Source organism: Anolis carolinensis, chromosome 3, assembly GCF_035594765.1.
Source record: "Anolis carolinensis isolate JA03-04 chromosome 3, rAnoCar3.1.pri, whole genome shotgun sequence".
NCBI lineage: Eukaryota > Metazoa > Chordata > Lepidosauria > Squamata > Dactyloidae > Anolis > Anolis carolinensis.
The window spans coordinates 185,198,415-185,219,884 of record NC_085843.1 but is presented as its reverse complement, the minus strand read 5'-3'; the positions used below and the strand labels follow the sequence as shown (position 1 = coordinate 185,219,884).

The 21,470-nt window shown below is 39.6% G+C and overlaps 1 protein-coding gene across 2 annotated transcripts in view; it reads left to right on the top strand.

The window, feature by feature from the left end:
- Positions 1–21,470, top strand: part of zswim8 (zinc finger SWIM-type containing 8) — a 65,399-nt gene that overhangs the window by 38,489 nt on the left and 5,440 nt on the right. The window contains exons 12-23 of one of the 2 annotated variants that reach the window (XM_008114260.3): positions 86–265; positions 2,003–2,186; positions 3,288–3,386; positions 3,678–3,802; positions 6,146–6,380; positions 7,677–7,829; positions 10,101–10,323; positions 11,649–11,938; positions 12,397–12,620; positions 16,434–16,916; positions 17,974–18,142; positions 20,981–21,151. In XM_008114260.3, the coding sequence (XP_008112467.2) occupies positions 86–265; positions 2,003–2,186; positions 3,288–3,386; positions 3,678–3,802; positions 6,146–6,380; positions 7,677–7,829; positions 10,101–10,323; positions 11,649–11,938; positions 12,397–12,620; positions 16,434–16,916; positions 17,974–18,142; positions 20,981–21,151 (2,536 nt within the window). Of the gene's footprint in view, positions 1–85; positions 266–2,002; positions 2,187–3,287; positions 3,387–3,677; positions 3,803–6,145; positions 6,381–7,676; positions 7,830–10,100; positions 10,324–11,648; positions 11,939–12,396; positions 12,621–16,433; positions 16,917–17,973; positions 18,143–20,977; positions 21,152–21,470 lie in introns of both variants that reach the window. The other variant, XM_016994934.2, reaches the window with a different exon arrangement.

The window sequence follows — 21,470 nt, the reverse complement described above, 5'->3', positions numbered from 1 at the left end:
TTAATTCAGATTAGGGCTAAGTGTTTACAGTGATTTCAGTTGAAATGAAGTGTAACTAACTCTGAAACCTCTGTTTATCCCACAGGGAAAGAAAAACAAGGTATCTACTACCAAGCAGACATTGATGGCAACAAACACTTTATCCAAAGCTGCTTTCCTATTAACTGTACTAAGTGAGCGTCAGGAATACCATAATCTAGCTTTCCAGATTGGCATGTTTGCTCTGGAGCTCCAGAGGCCACCAGCTTCTACCAAGGCTTTGGAGGTATGTGTGGTGTTAATTTTGAAGGTTTTTAGAAACCTTTGGTTACTCTGCTTGCTTTAAAGCAGGCTGCAAAATTAATTTGTATCATGAGTGGAGTTAGCAAGGGCTTAAGTGTTACAGAGGTAGCTCTGATTTTGAAGTTAAAGTTGTATTTCTTTGCTGCAAGACTTTCATTCTCAAACCTTATTTTTTTGGACTGTGAAAGGAGTTAATCTGTGTTGGCAGATCCTGTGTAAATAACGCGAATTTGGGGTGAATATGGGATGTGTGTAGCTTGGCAAAAAAGGAGCAATGGATAGAAAAGTCCAGCATTTAAAACACTACATCGCCTTGCCTCTCTAATGATAATAAATATGTTCCATTAAATATAAACACACTATAATGATCCAGTAGGTCCAGTTCCTCTCCCCCATTTTTAAAAGAACATTCATACAGAATACATACATTGTTGTAGGTTTAAGAAGCTAACTTTAATAAGACTAGTTGGAAAATCTGAGCAGGCTTTAGCTAGCTGTAATATTGAAATAATTATTGTGTGTTAGGCAGAGAAACATCAGATTAGAGCACAATAATGTACTTTAGGTTGAGTACATAAATCCAAAAGCATTTGCTGCCAGTTGTTGACTTCCACTTTAGAGAAAGAGGGTGTAGTGTGACTCCCACTCAGTTTTTTTCTCAAGGACCATTGTCAAGAGAAAAATAAGATGGGGGAAATAGGAAGGACTCTTGCTTACACAACACTCCTGTAAATAGCAGATATCCCAGATACTTCCATGCTTGGCTTCTGCTCAGCCAAAGGCAGAATAGGATAGGTGCCCTTGTAAACAGCAGCAAAGGTGAGTGCAGATCAACCCCATTAGACACTGTTTATATCCAGCTCAAAGAGAATGAGAAAGACTCATGTTTCCAAACATTTTAGATAAGGGTAATTCAGACAGGATTGTGACATCCCTCCATTTAGACATTGTACTCAAGTTGATGCAATGTTTTGGCTGCTGCATCATGTAGATTCATATTTAGCTTCTGGCTACTGTTGTTAATCTGGAACTTGCCCATCCTCTTGCATTTTATTTTTCTTGCCATATAGCACTCAGCCCAGGACAGAGCCCAAACACGTCCTAATATTAATTTATCTCCAGGCTTAGTGAGCCCCTTAAGTTTTTGTCTTTCAAGCAGTTCCAAATCCACATAACAGTATCACTATCTAATTTGATAGTGGAACTGTAAAGTGGAACTGTCAAAATCCTTGCTGAAATTGAACTATGACAGTATTTTTGGTTGTTCAAGTTCCAAAAATGAGTGTTAAAGATAAAATTCTTAGCAGCAAAGGGGAAAGAGGGGCTGCTATAATTCATTGGGATATTATGGCTAGGTGCTTCAAAATTGAAAGTGACTTTGCATGTTGTCATGCAAAATTGAAAGTGACTTTGCCAGTTTCAAGTTGAAATTCCAATCACAGGACATTGCTAATAAAATTACAAATTAAGAATCTTGAGATCAAATAAAGGTGAAACCAGAAGCCAGCCTCTAGAAATCTCTTTGGTTATGTTATGCATACAGTCAACCAATGCTGAGTAATTTTCTGCTAGTACTCGTAACAAAATCTCACCTCAGTTAATTCTCTGTCTGCTTATGGGGACTTTGCTCACTATTGTCTGACTTATAAGTAGGATATGAACAGGATATTTGTATGGTGACCTCCCATGGTTTTTTTCTTCCTTACTATGTATGAAACAGGTAAAGCTGGCATACCAAGAGTCTGAAATTGTGGCCTTATTGAAGAAAATTCCACTGGGTTCTAATGAGATGAACACTATTCGGGGAAGAGCTGAAGAGCTAAGGGAAGGAACTCTCTGTGATTACCGCCCTGTTTTGCCTCTCATGCTGGCCAGCTTCATATTTGATGTGCTGTGTACTCCAGGTAAAAACCTTTTCACGATTTTTGGATCAAGAGAGAACCAGGTCATATTCTTGGTGGAGTAATGTAAAAATCACTGTGCTATCTGTTTGTCTCTCTAAATCTCAATAGGAGATTTTCTCAGAAAGGTCAGGAAAAGCTAGCAGTTGCTTGGTTGAGTCCCGGCTGGCTATGTATAGACCACACACTCAGCTATGAGAAAACTGGATACACTCAGGCCCCTTTTACCCTGCCATATAAAATCCAGATTATTTGCGGTGAACTGGATTATATGGCAGTGTAGACTCTTATAATCCAGTGCAGAGCAGATAATCTGGATTATATGGCAGTATAGAAGGGGCCTCAGCGGGACCGTAGCCAAAGGGGGGGAGGGATTTAAAGGTTAACACCCCCCCCCCCAATGTGTCAGGTTAAAAAAAACCAGTTTACTCATGAATTTTAACCAATTTATGAGTAACCCAGGTTTTAACCTGACACATTTAGGGGTGGGGGTTGAACCCTTAACCCACCCACCCCCCGTCTTCGGCCCTGGGGCTCAATCTTTCTCACAGTCATACAAGATAGAAGACTAAGATAGTAAATCTCAGTGGAAACTCTTGTTGGGCTGGGTGCTTCTGTAACACAAGTCCTGATGTGCTAGAGTAGCTTTTAATTAATTAATATAAAGATTTCTATCTTGCCCTCTGTCGATCTTAGATTTTAGAGCAGCATACTATTTAAAAAGTCTAATCTGGCATCTTTCAGATGTCCTGGATTCCATTTCCTTCCATCTCCTATTTTTGTCCATGATTGGATTTGATGTATGAGTCTGAAATATTTGTGAAGTAGTAGCTTAGGAAATTTTGCTTTAAACTGGAGGAGGAATCTGAAATGTTTCTAACCTCAACACATGCTGTAACACCCCTGTGCTCTAAGCACCTTCCTTTTTAATTAGAAATCTTCCTCACACCTCCTAGGAGTCATGATGAGAATTTTGCTACATTTCCCTCCCTCTGACTAGGTTTAGACTGGGCAGGAGTGATTTTGTCAATTAAAACATTACCAATCGAAATAATTGTTTCTTTCTTGTAGAGCTGATTAATAGGTCACATTTTCTCTTTCTAGTGGTTTCTCCTACAGGATCCAGACCCCCAAGCCGTAACTGGAATAATGAGATGCCTGGTGATGAAGAGCTTGGCTTTGAGGCAGCTGTGGCTGCGCTTGGTAAGTGCTGAGCTTCTTTCTTACTTTGTCCAGCTACTCCTCTCACTGGCAAGAGGACATGTCCTTCATCACTCTGTGAAGCCATCTAGAATGGAAATTGAATTTGTAATTTAAATGGCAGAAATCCTCACACACTACAGCAGCCATTACTTGCCTGTATGAAGTACGAGGAAATATAAACCTCATATATGGGGAAATCCAAACCAAATTTGTTGCCTTAGCATAGCATTTATCACTTTAGAGTTTATTTAAAATAGCAAAGAGATTTGAATTTTGTCCTTTCCCTTCCAGGCATGAAAACGACCGTGAGTGAAGCTGAGCACCCTCTTTTGTGTGAAGGTACCCGAAGGGAGAAAGGAGATCTGGCTCTAGCCCTGATGATCACATACAAAGATGACCAGTCGAAACTAAAGAAAGTATGTAACATATGTACTCTTTTTAAGGCCTGTGTCTTAAATTGTCAATAGTATGTATGGAAAATGGAGTTTCCAATGCTTGTAGGTTAAAGATGGCATTAAGGAAGCTCTTGGCCACCAAGGTGTACACAGGTAGGCAGGTCCAGGTGCAAAATACAAATATCTGCTTATGTTGAAAGTATTCCTTTTGAGAAATCTTCCATTCTTCTTCACAAGCATAAACATACTTGGGAAAGTAAGAAGGGCGAACAACATGGGAATCCAGGCTGGCAAGAACTTGGCTCCAGTGAACTTGTGGGTTGAGTTCATGTTGTACTTGATGGTGGATGAACTCCACTATTATGAACCTCACAGTTATTAATTTTAGTGCCATCAAACTTCAGTGTTTTACATTTGGCAGGCTAGTGGCCTGAGCTGAAATATTTTTCCTTTTGATAAACCTGTAAACAATATCCATAATGTTTTTAGCTTGAGAATTCTTGTTTCTCCTCCCGGCATGTATACACTGAAAATAGCTAGGTAACATGAAACATCACACATATGCTGGATTGCAGTTCACCTTCAATTACTTGGATAAGAAACCTAAACAGCATTTTTTGGGAATGATAGAAAACTTGGATTGAAGTTTAAAATATTGAAATGACACTGAATTTGCCATATAACAAGTAATAATAAAATATAAGTGAAACCTACAGCTTATCTATTGTAAATTAAAAAAAGGTGTGATCAGTTTTTACAAATATGGTTTTCCGCCTATCTGCATAGTAGGATATATGTGAGTGACTGTTTGTATTCCATGGTGGCATGAAAGGTCCGAAGTGCATTTTATATTAATGCTGCCATGAATTCATGATGCCATGACTTCATGCTGCCATGAATTTATTTTTAATTCGTAACTGTGTAGTGAGTTGCTTCCCTATTGCAGACTGGTTGGAGAATTGGTGCAGAGTTGAGAAGTAACATTTTTATGCCATTCCATCAAACTGCAGGATCATATGGCAGATTGGCAGGGCTAGATGGTGAAGTGGGGATAGGTTTTGTGCCTTTGAGAAAAACCTCCCAATGGAGGCTTAGAATCATAGAATCATAGAATCATAGAATAGTAGAGTTGGAAGAGACCTCAAAGGCCATCTAGTCCAACCCCCCGCTAAGAAGCAGGAAATCGTATTCAAAGCACCCCCGACAGATGGCCATCCAGCCTCTGCTTAAAAGCCTCCAAAGAAGGAGCCTCCACCACGGCCCGGGGGAGAGAGTTCCACTGCCGAACAGCCCTCACAGTGAGGAAGTTCTTCCTGATGTTCAGGTGGAATCTCCTTTCCTGTAGTTTGAAGCCATTGTTCCGTGTCCTAGTCTGCAGGGCAGCAGAAAATAAGCTTGCTCCCTCCTCCCTATGACTTCCCCTCACATATTTGTACATGGCTATCATGTCTCCTCTCAGCCTTCTCTTCTGCAGGCTAAACATGCCCAGCTCTTTAAGCCTCTCCTCATAGGGCTTGTTCTCCAGACCCTTAATCATTTTAGTTGCCCTCCTCTGGACGCTTTCCAGCTTGTCAGCATCTCCCTTCATCTGCGGTGCCCAAAACTGGACACAGTATTCCAGGTGTGGTCTGACCAAGGCAGAATAGAGGGGGAGCAGGACTTCCCTGGATCTAGACGTTATTCCCCTATTGATGCAGGCCAAAATCCCATTGGCTTTTTTAGCTGCCGCATCACATTGTAGGCTCATGTTTAACTTGTTGTCCACGAGGACTCCAAGATCTTTTTCGCACACACTGCTGTCAAGCCAGGCGTCCCCCATTCTGTATCTTTGATTTCCATTTTTTCTGCCGAAGTGAAGTATCTTGCATTTGTCCCTGTTGAACTTCATTTTGTTAGTTTCGGCCCATCTCTCTAGTCTGTCAAGATCGTTTTGAATTCTGCTTGTAATTCTAAAGGGAAAGGAGGTGGTAGTAATAGTTTACAATATGAACCATATTCTATTTTGTTGATAGTCTGCTTCCTATCTTTCCATTTGTATTTGCATATCTTAATATTTATGAATTATAAACTAAGAGTGAACAGCCTGGTGCTCACCAGATATTTTGGGACCACAACTACTAGGCAGTAAAGCCAGTAACCACTATTATGGGAAGAGCAGTCTAAATTAAATGTTATTGTACAATTATTTGAACTGTTTTCCAAAACATCTGAGCACTACCTCTTTTTAAAACGAAATTCCTTTGTTTCCTTTGTCCTTTTTCAAAAGGGCCTGAATTATAATTGCCTTCTGATTTAATTCCCACATCATTTGAGAACTCTTTGTTAAATTGTTAATTCCCATGTTCTCCTTTTTTTGTTTTAAAGATTTTGGATAAACTGTTAGACAGGGAGAGTCAGACACACAAACCCCAGACTATAAGTTCATTCTACTCATCCAGCAAGCCTACGGTTCCCAGCCAGAAGTCTCCTTCCAAACATGCTACCCAGTCAGCTGCACCTATTCAGCATCTCCCAGGAGCATCAGTCACACAACAAACAGGAGTCCCCGCTACTGTCCAGAGTAATCCTTCAGAACCATTTTTGGAGAAGAGCACACAAGGTATGAACAGTTGTTTCATTGAATAACAGCTACCTTTTAGTTACCAAGAGAATGGTTTCAGTTTTCTTCCACATTTGTCTGAGTATTTGCTCCAGTTTGTTAGGTTGTCTAAAACACTGCTGTGGGTCCCGACTCCAAATAGGGTCTCCTTGGCTTCATGTTGGAGTCATGAAGAATTTGACAACAATAAAAGGTTTCTGAATGCCACCCATTTACATAAATCCATTAGAAACAACATGCAGTGTTTTGAGTGGAATCTGCAGAAAATGCATCAGTTGACCTCCAGATTTAGCAAGCCTTGCAAACACTGGTTTGTTACTAGTAAATGTTTGATTTTTTGAGGGTTACTCCAAAAGTAATGCACAACATTAAAAAAATAAAATATTCTATATGTTTGCAATTTGCTGAGGGCACAGAAGAATCTTTCCCACTTCTATTCAGTTATAATTCAACGCACCCCTGCGTACGGAGTGTTGTAGCACACCTCCAAGATAGCTACTACGCTTGGTATCTGTCAGAAGCAATGTGCTGTTATTGAGTTCCTGATTTGTGAGAATGAGGCAGTTGGAAACATCCACAAGAGACTGAAGAAGATGCATGGAGATCAAAAACCTGGGTGGGCACAATTGCCATACCCACCTTATAACCCTAATCTGGCACCATTGGACTTTCTTCTATTTGTCAAACTGAAGGACTTCCTGCATGGAACAAGATTTGAGGATGATGACTTCCTTGTGGCAGCTGCTAAACAGAAGTTCAGCTGAGCTGATTTAGAGTTTTACCATGTAGGCATACAGGCACCAGTTCCAAGATGGTGTAAGGCTGTTGAAAAGAATGGGGATTGTGTGGAAAAGTGACATTTTGTTCCTAAAGCATGTATCAATGTACTGTATAAATAGCAAAGATGTAAAATAACATTTGGATTTTAAACAAATAATGTGCATTACTTTTAGAGTTACCCTTGTTTGCCTATTTTAGATACTTATATACCCAGGGTCACAGGAAATTTCTCAGGTCAGAGAAGACCTAGTCTAAAACAGTGCTGTAACTTCTTTTATTTACAAAATTATATGGCTGTTTGCTCTGTATTCCTACATACAATTATCAATGGGATTTGCATTTACCTTATCTTTATGAAACAATTTTCTAAGTTTCACTGTTTGTGGTTTTTTTGTAATAAAAAGCTGCCTTTTGTCTGCTGAAATTTCCTTTGTTAAGAATCCACGTCTATACAGGCATCAGTTTATAAATCTCTCCTTTATTGCTGCTCTTAATGGATGGTTTGTGTTTCTCCAGAAAATCCACAGAGATCCCTTTGTGAGCCTTCTGTGGAATCCAGCATTTTAAAACAAGAAGGGAAAGTGCCCAGCCGATTAGCTCTTGGAAACAGAGGTGGATACAATGGAAGATGCTGGGGTTCACCAGTCAGACAAAAAAAGAAACATACAGGTAAAAAGGAGCTAGGCCTTCTCTGCAGTGGCACCCCATTAGTGGAATACCCTCCACTTGGAGGCCAAATCATCAATGCTGATATTATTTTGGCACCAAGTTGAAACATGTCTTTTTATGTTCAGTTCCATGTCCATGTCTTACAGAATATATAATCTCTAGGCATTTTGTAGGTCCTCAAGTGCATTTCAGTAGGGCTCACAGTTATTTGTTGTTTCGCGTATCCACATGAAGTATTGGGGAGGATTCCCAGGTATGAGTGTCATACTGTATACATATATCTATTCATTAATAATATTTGGAGGTGAATGCAAAACAAAACAAGAACTAAGCAGTAAGAAGAGAATATGCAAATATGCTTGTGACATTTAAGATATTTTTTAGCCCTCTAAGAACAGGTTTGATTTTAGTCTGGCTCCTAAAATACAATAATGAAGTTGGCAAGTGAACATGCCCAGGGAGAGTTACCAGTTTAAGATGCCATTACCATAAATCCACTCCTTTCTTTTTCCTTCAGATGAAGGCAATAAAGTAGGTCTCAGATAGCCCAACTTGTTTATACTCTTAATAGTTTAGGCTGGTTAATTGAAAGTACCATTCCCTCAATCACATTTTCTCTTGTACTCAGTTTGGCTCATGGTTCTGAAAGTGTTTTATATTCCTCCTTGGTAATTCTTATAACACCTCTGTCAATCAAGTACGTATTGTACCCTAAAGCCATGTGATGAATTCTTATTTGAGAAGATTTGAATTGGGCTGCCAGGGATCTCTCAATCATGTTACATTATCTCTCCTGCCTTTTCCAGTTACAATAGAGCCTCACTTATCCAACACTCGCTTATCCAACGTTCTGGATTATCCAACGCATTTTTGTAGTCAATGTTTTCAATATACAGTAGAGTCTCACTTATCCAAGCTAAATGGGCCGGCAGAAGCTTGGATAAGCGAATATCTTGGATAATAAGGAGGGATTAAGGAAAAGCCTATTAAACATCAAATTAAGTTATGATTTTACAAATTAAGCACCAAAACATCATGTTATACAACAAATTTGACAGAAAAAGTAGATCAATACGCAGTAATATTATGTTGTAATTATTGTATTTACAAATTTAGCACCAAAATATCACGATATATTGAAAACATTGACTACAAAAATGGCTTGGATAAGCGGGGCTTGGATTAGTGAGACTCTACTGTATCATGATATTTTGGTGAGAAATTTGTAAATACAGTAATTACTACGTAGCATTACTGCGTATTGAACTACGTTTTCTGCCAGATTTGTTGTATAACATGATGTTTTGGTGCTTAATTTGTAAAATCATAACTTAATTTGATGCTTAATAGGCTTCTCCTTAATCTCTCCTTATTATCCAACATATTCGCTTATCCAACGTTCTGCCAGCCCGTTTATGTTGGATAAGTGAGACTCTACTGTACATCACAAAGTTTTAAAGCAATGCATTTTGCCCATTTGTTGAAAAATGAAATGGTGTATACTTTACATTGTAATGCAGGCAGTCCTAGAGTTACATCTGACTTGCATATTACAATAGAGTCTCACTTATCCAACACTCGCTTATCCAACGTTCTGGATTAAACAACACATTTTTGTAGTCAATGTTTTCAAAACATCATGATATTACTGCATATTGAACTATTTGCTCTGTCAAATTTGTTGTATAACATGATGTTTTGGTGCTTAATTTGTAAAATCATAACCTAATTTGATGTTTAATAGGCTTTTCCTTAATCCCTCCTTATTATCAAACATATTTGCTTATCCAACGTTCTGCTGGCCCGTTTATGTTGGATAAGTGAGACTACTGTACTTAAGAATGGGAGTAAGAGAAGAAGAAAGGAAAGGAAACCTACTCTTGGGAAGGGAAAATCACTCTTGGAAGAATTATCATGCGGAAAAGGTGTCTCCACTGAAGTTTTAGCATCAATTCTTGTTTCCAGGACATAACCAAATTTTCAAAATCCAATTGCCACGGACAGAAAGTGAGGTAAAATCTTCTAAACAGGAGCACAGACAGCGAAATAAATATTTTAGAGGAGTTAACGCTTCCCTATACTATTCAAAACTAGGGGGGAAATGGTTGGCGTTACACCTTAACATGTACTTATTCTAACTTATATACAAATTCAGTTGTAAGAAGAAACCTACAAAACCTATTTTTCTCATAACCCGGAGCTTGCCTGTGCACTGATTATACCCATAATGCATCTACTTACCTCCTGCCTTCATTGCTTGTGGCATTGCAGGAATGGCCAGCATCGACAGCAGTGCCCCAGAAACCACCTCAGACAGTTCTCCAACCCTCAGTCGGCGGCCCCTGCGTGGAGGGTGGGCAGCCACCTCCTGGGGCAGAGGGCAGGATAGTGACAGCATCAGCAGCTCTTCCAGTGATTCATTGGGTTCCTCCTCTTCCAGTGGAAGCAGGAGAGCCAGTGGAGGAGCACGTGCAAAGACTGTGGAGGTTGGCAGGTAAGGATTGTTGTGCCTCCTTTCAAGATCTAGAAGGCATTGGTAGAGATGTCAAAGAAGGTAGTGTTTCAGAGGCTCAATGAGAAAGCCACTCAGAACTTTTTTTTAACAATTTTTTATTTTTTTAAAACACAAAAAATACATACCATACACATACAAAACATTTACAGTTCCCATCACCAACACAAGGATTGTTTTCTTTTTACATATTCATTTCTTTGTGAGACAATCTTTATATCTTTATCTTTATCCATTTTCATCCTATATACTATATAACATTTGTATCTTATTTCTTATGGTTTGATCTCCAGATTGATTCATGATATAGTTCTTTACCCTTATTCATCTTTCTTCCATTTCTCTTGTTCTGTTTTCATTAGTTTTTACAACATTTAGTTTCACATTCATAATTTCAGCCACTCAGAACTTGAAGCTAGAAATTCAAGGCAAAATTGTGTGCCCCATCTTAGATAGATTTTTGTACCATAGCCATTTTGATATCCATCCAGTCCCTTGAAGGGAGCTGTCTTGACTGAGCCCCAAGATATTTTTTCTCCCTCCAAAGGACGTTAAATGTCCAGAAAGTTTTAATTTTGTGTTTTTTGTAATTGTAATATTAATTAAATTATTTTCCTCTTTTTAAAGGGAAACAGCAATTTTTTTGGGGGGGGGGGAGGAATGAAATAAATATTTTTCACACTAACACTAAACTGATTGTACTGCTCTTGCACACAACTATTTTATTTAAAACTTATAACTTGTACTGTTTGTTATATCCTTGTTCTGTTTTAATTGGTAACTCCGGAATGTGTTTTTTGAAAGATTACCTTCTGAATCATTGTTGTTGTTGTTGTTGTTGTTGTTGTTATTATTATTATTATTATTATGTTTATTTATACCCCACTTTATCTCTCCTAATGAAATCTTTGCCTTTTTGTTATATATCTTTTCAGTATGTACAGAAATTGTTTTTATCTAATCCTATAGTTACCTTCATATAGGTTTTAATCCTATATGATTCCTAACAATTGGAGTGAGTAAAAGTTTTAAGTTGTAATTATTTTATTCACCAAAAGAGAAGACATTGCATTTGGGATCCCCCCCCCCCCAAATACTCTAAACTTTCCTTTTTCCACTGGAAAAAAGGAAATAAGTCTATAGAAAAAGGGGGGATTTCACCCCTGATTTTTGGACCTTCCCCTTGTCAGAGTATCTCCAATGTCAAGGGTCTTGTGCCGAACAGCACAAGATTGCCTTATCTGGTTTTACTTTTGATAGAGATGTGAATCAGGTACATCTTTTAAAACATATTTTATTTTTTCCAGGTATAAGGGCAGGCGGCCAGAGAGCCATGCACCACATGTTCCAAATCAGCCTTCAGAGGCAGCTGCACACTTTTATTTTGAGTTGGCTAAGACAGTCCTCATTAAGGCAGGCGGAAACAGCAGTACTTCCATTTTCACTCACCCGTCTTCCAGTGGTGGCCACCAGGGGCCCCACCGCAACCTCCACCTCTGCGCCTTTGAGATTGGACTCTATGCACTGGGGCTGCACAACTTTGTTTCCCCCAACTGGCTCTCTCGGACCTACTCCTCTCATGTTTCATGGATCACAGGTAGCAACTCAAAGTCCTTTAGTCATACAAAATGTCCATAAGGTAGTACTCTTACTTGAGAACTCGGAGTTGCTGGGAAGCTACATGCACAAAGACTATCGTAGGCACAGCTACTGCTGTCATTTCTTTCTTATCAGGCCTTTGATCAACCCAACAGGGATTTGTGTTGTCGAATAAAATATCAACCCAACAGGGATTATTTTATAGTATTCTAAGTAGTTCATTTTGAAGTGGCACAGTCTTTTCTTAGCTGATGGAAGTGATCTGAACCCTATTGAAATTAGTCAATATTCCCTTACCATTTTGTTAATGGCTTTGGGTGTTATCTCCCATGACTTAATGTGCATGTAGTCCTTAATGCAAGTAATACAGCCAGGTCCTTGTTCCATTGTTCTCTAATCTCAGGGCTACAAAGGTACCACAAGACTCTTTGCTGTTCTCTTTTTTCTGGTTTCTAGGGCAAGCCATGGAGATTGGCAGTGCAGCCTTGAACATCTTGGTGGAATGCTGGGATGGTCATCTGACCCCTCCCGAAGTGGCATCGCTGGCGGACAGAGCATCAAGGGCCAGGGATTCCAATATGGTGCGAGCGGCTGCTGAGCTGGCATTGAGCTGTTTGCCACATGCTCATGCCCTGAACCCAAATGAGATACAAAGAGCACTGGTCCAGTGCAAGGAGCAGGTGAGCAGATTAAAGATCTTCACTCCATTTCTGTAGGATTGGAGAATCATATGGTCCTCCGGATAATTTGGGCACAGTTAATAGTGAGGGATACTAAGAATGGTACTCCAACAACATATGGAGGGGTAAATGATCTGTATAGGAGGAATCCTATGCTATCAGGGATCCTTATTGCTTCAGTGATGTAGGGCTGATGTTTTAGTGTTGTTAAAATGACACTTTTATGAGAGCTCTGTATTAAATGAGAGAGCAGCTCTCAGTTCAGAAGTAACATGTTCATCTGTATACATCAACTTCTCTATGTGTGATTTATGTAGATAGGGAATTTCTATGTCATCAAAAAGGGGAATTTCTTATCCAAAGGTCTTGGTATTATTTTATATTTTTATAATGCAGGTGCACCTCAGTTAAGGAAGCAGATGTGCTCCTGGCCATGACTTCTATAACAGAAACTTTGGCATCAGAGACAGAAATAATGTGGAAAGAATAGGGATAGGTTCCTGCATAATAAAAAGAGAAGAGCAGCTTGAACATGTTTCAGCAGACTTGTTATTCATATGCGTTTGTGAAATGAAACAACCAGGTCAGGTAACCATTGTATTAATAATGAAACACAATTGAAATCTTCTAGAGACCACTTCAAAGCTTTTCCCAAACAGATGTAGGGATATTTTTTCTTTCACTAGCTTCTATTTTTCTAATAATTCCATATTGGTGGCCAAACTTACAGATGTCTGTTTTTTTAAAAAAATGGCTCCAGGTAACTGGTGAAGCTTATCTGTTTTCCCCTTGGGTCTCTGTTTGGCTGTTCACACATACACAGGAAGGGATTCCAAGGGCAGCTGCTGTTTACTTGTCTCTTGTAAGGATGAACACACAGCCACAGATGGATCAGTTAGAACAGAATCCTGCTCTTTCCCTGCTTGAGCTTTATTCCAGTGTTTACTACAGGCAGGCTTCTGCAACCCAATACAAAAAGTTTGTGTTTTTCCAGCCCTCTTCCAATGCGAATGGTGCTTTAAAAACCTGTTAGATAAAGGACAACGGCTTTACAAAAAGAAGCTTCTTTCTTAGAGACTTTTATTAATAGCTATGTCTGTATGTAAAATATGTCACAGTTCTGCTTAAGGTAACAAGATCCCAAATTTTAACTAAATTAGCTAGGAAAGTAGGAAAATGTCAAGTATATGTGCTTACACTAATTTGAAAAGAATAATGCAAATAGTATTCATTGCACAGTCATTTCAGAATAATTTTAAAAGGCTCACTTTTATATAACTAGCATATATACTCAGCATCTGGGTGTCGTTTGAACAGCTGCCCAACTGCTTTCTCCCTTTTCCAGCCCTGAGAAGGCCTACCTCACAATGTCTCAATGGCAACACTTTGGCAGTGGTGGGCAGGATCTCTTTCTGATTCTTTCTTTGCTTCCTCCATTTCCCTAGAACACCTTCTCCTTTTCCCTTTTGCCCTTAATTTTTTCCTTGCTCTCCTTCATACACCATCCCCCTCTTCTCCCTCTCCTCTTCTCTTTCCCCTGCTTTTTCTTTTTTCTACCTCCCTTTCTTCCCTTCCCTTCTTCCCTTTCCTTCCTTCCTTCCTTCCTTCCTTCCTTCCTTCCTTCCTTCCTTCCTTCCTTCCTTCCTTCCTTCCTTCCTTTCCTTCCTTTCCTTCCTTTCCTTCCTTCTTTTTTCTTTTCTTTTTTTCCTTTCCTTTCCTTTCCTTTCCTTTCCTTTCCTTTCCTTTCCTTTCCTTTCCTTCCCTTTCCCTTTCCCTTTCCCTTTCCCTTTCCCTTTCCCTTTCCCTTTCCCTTTCCCTTTCCCTTTCCCTTTCCCTTTCCCTTTCCCTTTCCCTTTCCCTTTCCCTTTCCCTTTCCCTTTCCCTTTCCCTTTCCCTTTCCCTTTCCCTTTCCCTTTCCCTTTCCCTTCCCCTTCCCCTTCCCCTTCCCCTTCCCTTCCCTTCCCTTCCCTTCCCTTCCCTTCCCTTCCCTTCCCTTCCCTTCCCTTCCCTTCCCTTCCCTTCCCTTCCCTTCCCTTCCTCTTTCTTTCTTTCTTTCTTTCTTTCTTTCTTTCTTTCTTTCTTTCTTTCTTTCTTTCTTTCTTTCTTTCTTTCTTTCTCCATACCTCATACTTTTCACACTTTTCTTTCTCCCTTTTCTTCCCTACTCCTTCTTTCCCCTTCCCTTCCTTCTCCTTTTCCCTCATACACATATCACCTAACAACAGCCAATCCACTCACTTTGTTTTTCAGTCACATGGCAGAGGGCCACTTCACCTAGCAATAGTCAGTCCGTTTTGTCCTTTTACTTTCTCTCTGCTCTGGCTCTGAAAAGGGTGGTGTTTTCATTCAAACCCCTCAATTATTAGTCCAGGTCCATCAAGCCATGCAGGAGCCTTAATTGTACAAGTCAGCCAACCAACCAGCCAACATACGTACATGAACACACATTTTTTATTTAAGGCCTTGCATTCATTTCTGTATAATGAATCATATTAGATGTTATGAAAAGACATTCATTCAAAGGTAGTAGTTTATTACATTTAATATTTTAATGCTTACTTGATTCAGTTGCATAAATTAATTGCTTTTTATATTTATCTTTTGATCAGTCACATTGTTTTTGATTAGCATTGTTTCATATGTATTGTTAGTTGCTTTGAGATTTTGAAAGACAGGTTGCTAACAATATAAATAAATAAATTTTAGAACTGGGCTTTGGAGTGTTCTGGAGCAGAGATCAGGTAACTGTGTCAGTTCTGCATATGTAATGTATAGAGGCTCTTCCATTATTTCTGCTCTACACTTATTCAGTGTAACACAAGTATATAGAAACCCCTTATTTTTTCACATTTCCAAAAACACATATTGGATTTGCTTATGGCTTACTACTGTACCAATGCATGATTGTAATGTTTGTAAATTACTTTTTTTAATGATTATTTTTTCCCATACTTTCTCAGGCTTGAAGCTAGTAAACTTATTTATTTAATGCATAACTTTCTCTGTTTTTAAAGACACTAGGTTGGGAGCCATGTTTAGTCATAAAAAATTATAAGACAGTAGGTTTTACTGCAGATCTGTTGATATCACTGAGATTTAGATTGGGCTTATTGATTGATTCTATTCTAAGTGTGCTTAAATCAAGATCTAATCCACAATTCTATAATTATTTATACAGAGTAGCTGTTCTGTTAACCCTCTACTGTTAAGACATATTATACTCAGGTTTAACTGATTCTTCTGCAGGCTTAATTTTCTAATGAGAAAGCTGCATACATGATTGGAACACACTAGAAATGTTCTGGCTTTCGGGTGATTAATTTTTTCAAGCTGATGATAAATTGTAAAGTTATTTTGATCCACTACAGCCTTTAGATCAGTGCTTCTCAACCTTTGGGTCCCCAAATGTTTTAGCCTTCAACTCCCAGAAATCCTAACAGTTGATAAACTGGCTAGAGTTTCTGGGAGTTGTAGGCCAAGACACTTGGGGACCCACAGGTTGAGAACCATTGCCTTAGATTCACTATTTTAATTATTTCCATTTTACCTACTCTAACCATCTCTGAGAGAAGAGTTTTATGCTGAAGCATAAAATGGAGATTTTATGCTTCAGCAGGTAAATAAGCAGACTGCCTGCCACTTTTCTGTCTTAAGTTCTGTGTACCTGTGCCATCTCAGCTCAGGTGTGGTTGCCCATAGCGATGCCCTTTTCAGTGATAACTCCTCATTTCTGGAATACATTTCAGCTAGAAGCTTTCATCAAAAACATTGCCCCAACCTTGCCTTGAATAATGGATATTATATTTGTTACAGGATAACCTAATGCTGGAGAAAGCTTGCTTGGCAGTCGAGGAAGCAGCCAAAGGGGGTGGCGTTTATCCCGAGGTCCTCTTTGAAGTGGCTCACCAGTGGTACTGGTTGTATGAACAGACTGTTGGAGGAACTCTTGCCCAGAGGGAAGGAGCCACTGGATGCAGTGCAAGTGGGGCCCGGGCATCTTGTGAGGCAGTCCGTGGACTGGCAGATACAAGAGTGACGTCAGAGCCCACAACAGTGACGGTGGCAGCTGCGGTGACGGCAGCAGCAACAGTGGTGCCTGTGATATCAGTGGGGTCAACCATCTACCAGCAGCACACCATGGCAGGGCCAGCAATGGCTCACGCACACACCCAGGGTCTCCATCCCTATACCACGCTCCAGACCCATATCCCTTGCAACCCGCAATACATTGGGCACCCAATGCAACATATGCCACGTCCAGCAGTCTTCCCTGTGCCTGGCACAGCTTATCCTCAAGTAAGTTATCTTCTCTGGGATAAGAATCTAAGATGGCGGTTCTTTTCTCTCCCCAAAATATTGTAGCTTAGGTGAGGAGACAAGAAAGCAAGCAGAGGCGTTTCCGACTATGTATACACTTCGCTGGAGATACTACAGGTTAAACCGATGTGTTGTGTATGTAGTATATGTTTGCACAGTTGAGAAAAGCTGATGCTATCTGGATACATTAATGGATTAGAGATCAATATTCCTATGTTTTGGTGAATGTATCATTTTGGCCTCCCAGTTTTTTCTAGCATCTTTTTTTGTTTTTCAAAGAATTTTTTTTAAAATATGAAGAATTACATAATTGATGATGTGAATGATTTGTGTGTGTGTGTGTGTGTGTGTGTGTGTGTGTGTGTGTGTGAGGAGCGACTTGAGAAACTGCAAGTCGCTTCTGGTGTGAGAGAATTGGCCATCTGCAAGGACATGGCCCAGGGGACGTCTGGGTGTTTTACGATCCTGTGGGAGGCTTCTCTCATGGGAAGCAGGAGCTGACAGATGGGAGCTCATCCCACTCCCCAGATTCAAACCGCCGACCGTTCAGTCAGCAGTCTTGCTGGCACAATGGTTTTACCCATTGCGTCACCAGGGGCTCCTATGTGACTGATAATAAACAGGTTTGAGGTAACTTGTCTTCAAGGCTGCCATTTTTAGTGAGTGTAAAAAAAATAAAGAAAAATGGTTAACTTTTATTGGCACTGCATTCTACCTGAAAGCATGCTTCACAAAATTTTTGTTGTAAAAAGAAAGAGGAATTTTCTTCTCTTTATTGTGTGTGTACTCAAGGCAGATTTGGGAACTTATGTTAAGTTGACTGCCTTTTGGTGTCTTTCATACTCCCTTTAGTTCTTAAAAGTATTTAAAAAAACGTTCTCCCCAAATTTGGGATGGATTTATGAGTTCAGGAATGAAATTGTATTGTGGGATTCTACCTTAGACTATTAGATGGACTGTTTTGAGGCAGCTCCTTGAAAACACTGCCTTGTGTCCTGGGCATGAGACCAAGTTACCTTGTTTTCTTCCTTTGCAGGGCGTCCACCCAGCATTCATTGGAGCCCAGTACCCTTACTCAGTCACTAGCCCGTCTTTGGCGGCCACAGCAGTGTCATTTCCAGGAGTGCCTGTCCCATCTATGACACAGATTGCTGTGCATCCATACCATGCCGAGACAGGGCTGTCACTCTCTTCCAATGTAGCAAGTGAGTATTCTCTCTTGCTGTGTGAAGGCAGGAAAGACAGTGGTGGTGGTGTTGTTTCTACCTGTTTCTGTACTTTTAACCATATTGTGCTTTTAATAATATTGTTATATTTAACTATGTTCCATTTTAATTATGGTTTTGCTTTGATGGATTGCTTGTATATGTGTCTATGGGCATTTTGTCCCACATGTAAGGTGCCCTGAGTCCCTTGTGGGAGATGGTGGCAGCATATAAGAATAAAGTTGTTGTTATTACTACTACTACTACTACTACTACTACTCCTACTTGTGATAGTTCTCTATTATGGTAATGGAGGGGGAATATCTTTATATTGCTATGATATCTCAGGTGTATGTACCAGCCCAAGCAGGAAGATATTTGCTGCAAGGCAAGCATCCTCAAACTGAGGTCCTCCAGCTATTTGAGACTCCAACTCCCAGAAGCCCTTGCCAATTTGTTATGTGGTCAGAAATTATGGAAGCTGGGGGCCCAAACAGCTGGAGGGCTGCAGTTCAAAGATCCCTGCCTTAAGTCGTGAGGTCATAAAGCTTTCATTTATTCCAGAGCCTAAAAGGAACACACTTATTATGAAGCTAAGGAACTAGCTCAAGAACCTTTGAGGAAAAGCAGATCAAATCAAATCAAATCAAATCACGTTTTATTGATTAGCCCATCGGCCGTATCAAAACATTTAAAAAGCAGATCATTTTTGAGCCTCACAGCAAACCTAAACACATCTTCTTGTGTCTCTGTGCCCACAAGGCATCTTGAGATAATGAAAATAATTGAGATAGAGACCAGTATTTCTTTTACAAGCAGTCGCATCCTCCAGGAGAGAAACGAATGTCTTTAGGGATGAGGGTATGACACAGGCATCAGAGATACTTGTGCAGAGTAGAACCTGCAGTCACTATGTTGTTAGTACTTGCTTCTAGAGCTGCAGGTTATGAGTGAGCTATAACTCATGCCTCTCAGAAAAGGAAAACATTCCTTCTGCATATTCTCTGGAGCTCTTGGGTGATTTATTGATAACTTCACAGGAATAGCAGCTGTGAGCGCTTTATTATACCTTAACAGAAGGTAAACACTTTTGGAATGACCTTTTCTGTGGTTAAGGAACAGCCTTGTTGTTTTATTTCTTCTAGATGTAATTTTTTTTTAAAAATTAACACTGGCCAACGCACATTTTGGTGCCTCAAATGTTAGACTTGTTTCTGGTTATATTTGACCTGATGATTTCAAAAATGGCATCAGTTTTCCCCTATTGGCTCTAGTTTTTGAGATACAAAACATAGGCCAACTATCGGTCACCATCTGCATATCTAAGAAACTAGTGCTGATGTGGTCTATCCAATGAAATTTTCTGAATCAGCGTCCCAAATAACCTCAAGAGCAGGCCTTAAAACAAAGACACCAAAAACAAAAAAACAAAACAAAAAATAGGGTGGGCTGTGTAATTAACTGTCATCTAGTGGAAAAAGCATTGGCAGAACAAATATAAACTCTTTATTATTGATAGACATGAATTTTGTTTTCTTGGTCAGAATGAGAAGTATAATATACAGGTGATCTCATTTCCAAATGATGTATCAAGCACTTTTGTGCTTAGATCTACTTCATTGTGCTTAGTCTACTTCATTGATCCTATTTTCAGCTGGATATTAGTTAGAGCACACTGCCAAGGCTTCAAGGCCATCTTCATTGTCATTGTTATTTTCCCTTGTTGGACATAAACTATGATACTGTGTGTCCTCCAGACAGGTTAGGCAGGTGACAGCTATGTGGACTTTTTAATGACCTAAATAAATTGCTTATTTATTGAATTCTATCTGTGCATTTTGATGAAAATTTAATTTTGAGGAGAGAAGTTTCCAAGAGGGTCTTGTTTCCTAGATGTAGGGCAATTGATTCCTATTTCAACATATTTCCTTTATTAACTTCATTTCCATCCCGCGCTTCTCACCCCACAGGGGACTCAGAGCGGCGGACAACATACATTTAGGCAAAAATTCAATGCCTCATTATACAAAGCAAGTAAAACATAACATAAAATCAATAGAAGCAATCAACATATAAATACAATTTAAAACCATTAACATTAAGATATTAAAATATAAAAACAGCATCTAGATATACCCTACTAGGCCCCCCTCCCCATCATGATCTTAATATCTTTAGGAGATATTATAAGCACTGAGCCTAATTCCTATCATCTTGTTTCATAACCAGTCTGTTCTCCATTAGCTTGAGCTCTTATGTGGCTGTGAGGCAACCTGTGGCATTCAGTCATAACCCAGAATTGCTGATCCTGAGTGCTGTTTTGGATGGTGAAGTAGCTAATGTATCATATATGACCTTTTCAGGTTTATCCTCTGGCTCAATGCTTGGGCTCAGTGATATGCCTCTTTTTTGCCTATACCAACCATCACCTTCGGGAAGGATGCCAAAATCATAATTTGGGCTAGAAGTTTCCCAATTGACTCGGAGATGCCTTATGACTTCCCACAGCCTGCTACAAACTTCTTCCTACATTTAAATATGTCTCAAATTGCTATTGTTCATATTGTCAGTGGGGGGATTGAGTCCCTGTTTGGGAGTAAAGGTGGGGTAATAATAATAATAATAATAATAATAATAATAATAATAATAATAATAATAATAATAATAATATGTATAAGGCAGGGATAAAAGTTATAGGAAAAGTTTTATGCATTTGTTAAAAGTTAGCCAACTAAAAAAAGGGTCAACAGATGACTGTTAAAAATTGGAGTAGAAGGCCTTCTTGTTATTTGCTGTCAATATCTTCCACTTTATGCTGCTATTTGTTCTTTCCAGTAGGAAGTGTCCATGCAGGGTCTACATTCCCAGCCATTCAAGGGACTACCTTGACGAGTCTGTCTTCCCAGCCCAGCTCCCTTGTTACGGGGGGCTTTCCTTCTGAGGATGAGCAACACAGTCAGCCTGTCAGTCCTCAAGGATTGCACTACCTCCACTCTGCTTACCGAGTTGGTAAGGACGATTCATTATTGCTCTTGCTGGCATTCAAGGTCAGGCTATTAGATCTGAATTCATTCCTTTGCTTGGATCACCTGGGTTCTGATATGATTTTAGATGACTTTGTTCAGACAGAAATATGTAGATCCGAGGATCTTTTAGGGGAGAGAATGAGGGAAGGTGGGAGTTGAATGTGTCAGTGAGTTAACAGAGTATAATGAAGGCAGCAGTAGCCCATGGAAGAAAGATTGTACTGCAATACTACCCTGTTTCCCCTAAAATAAGACTTCCCCAGAAAATAAGACCTAGTAGAAGTTTTGCTGAATTTCTAAAT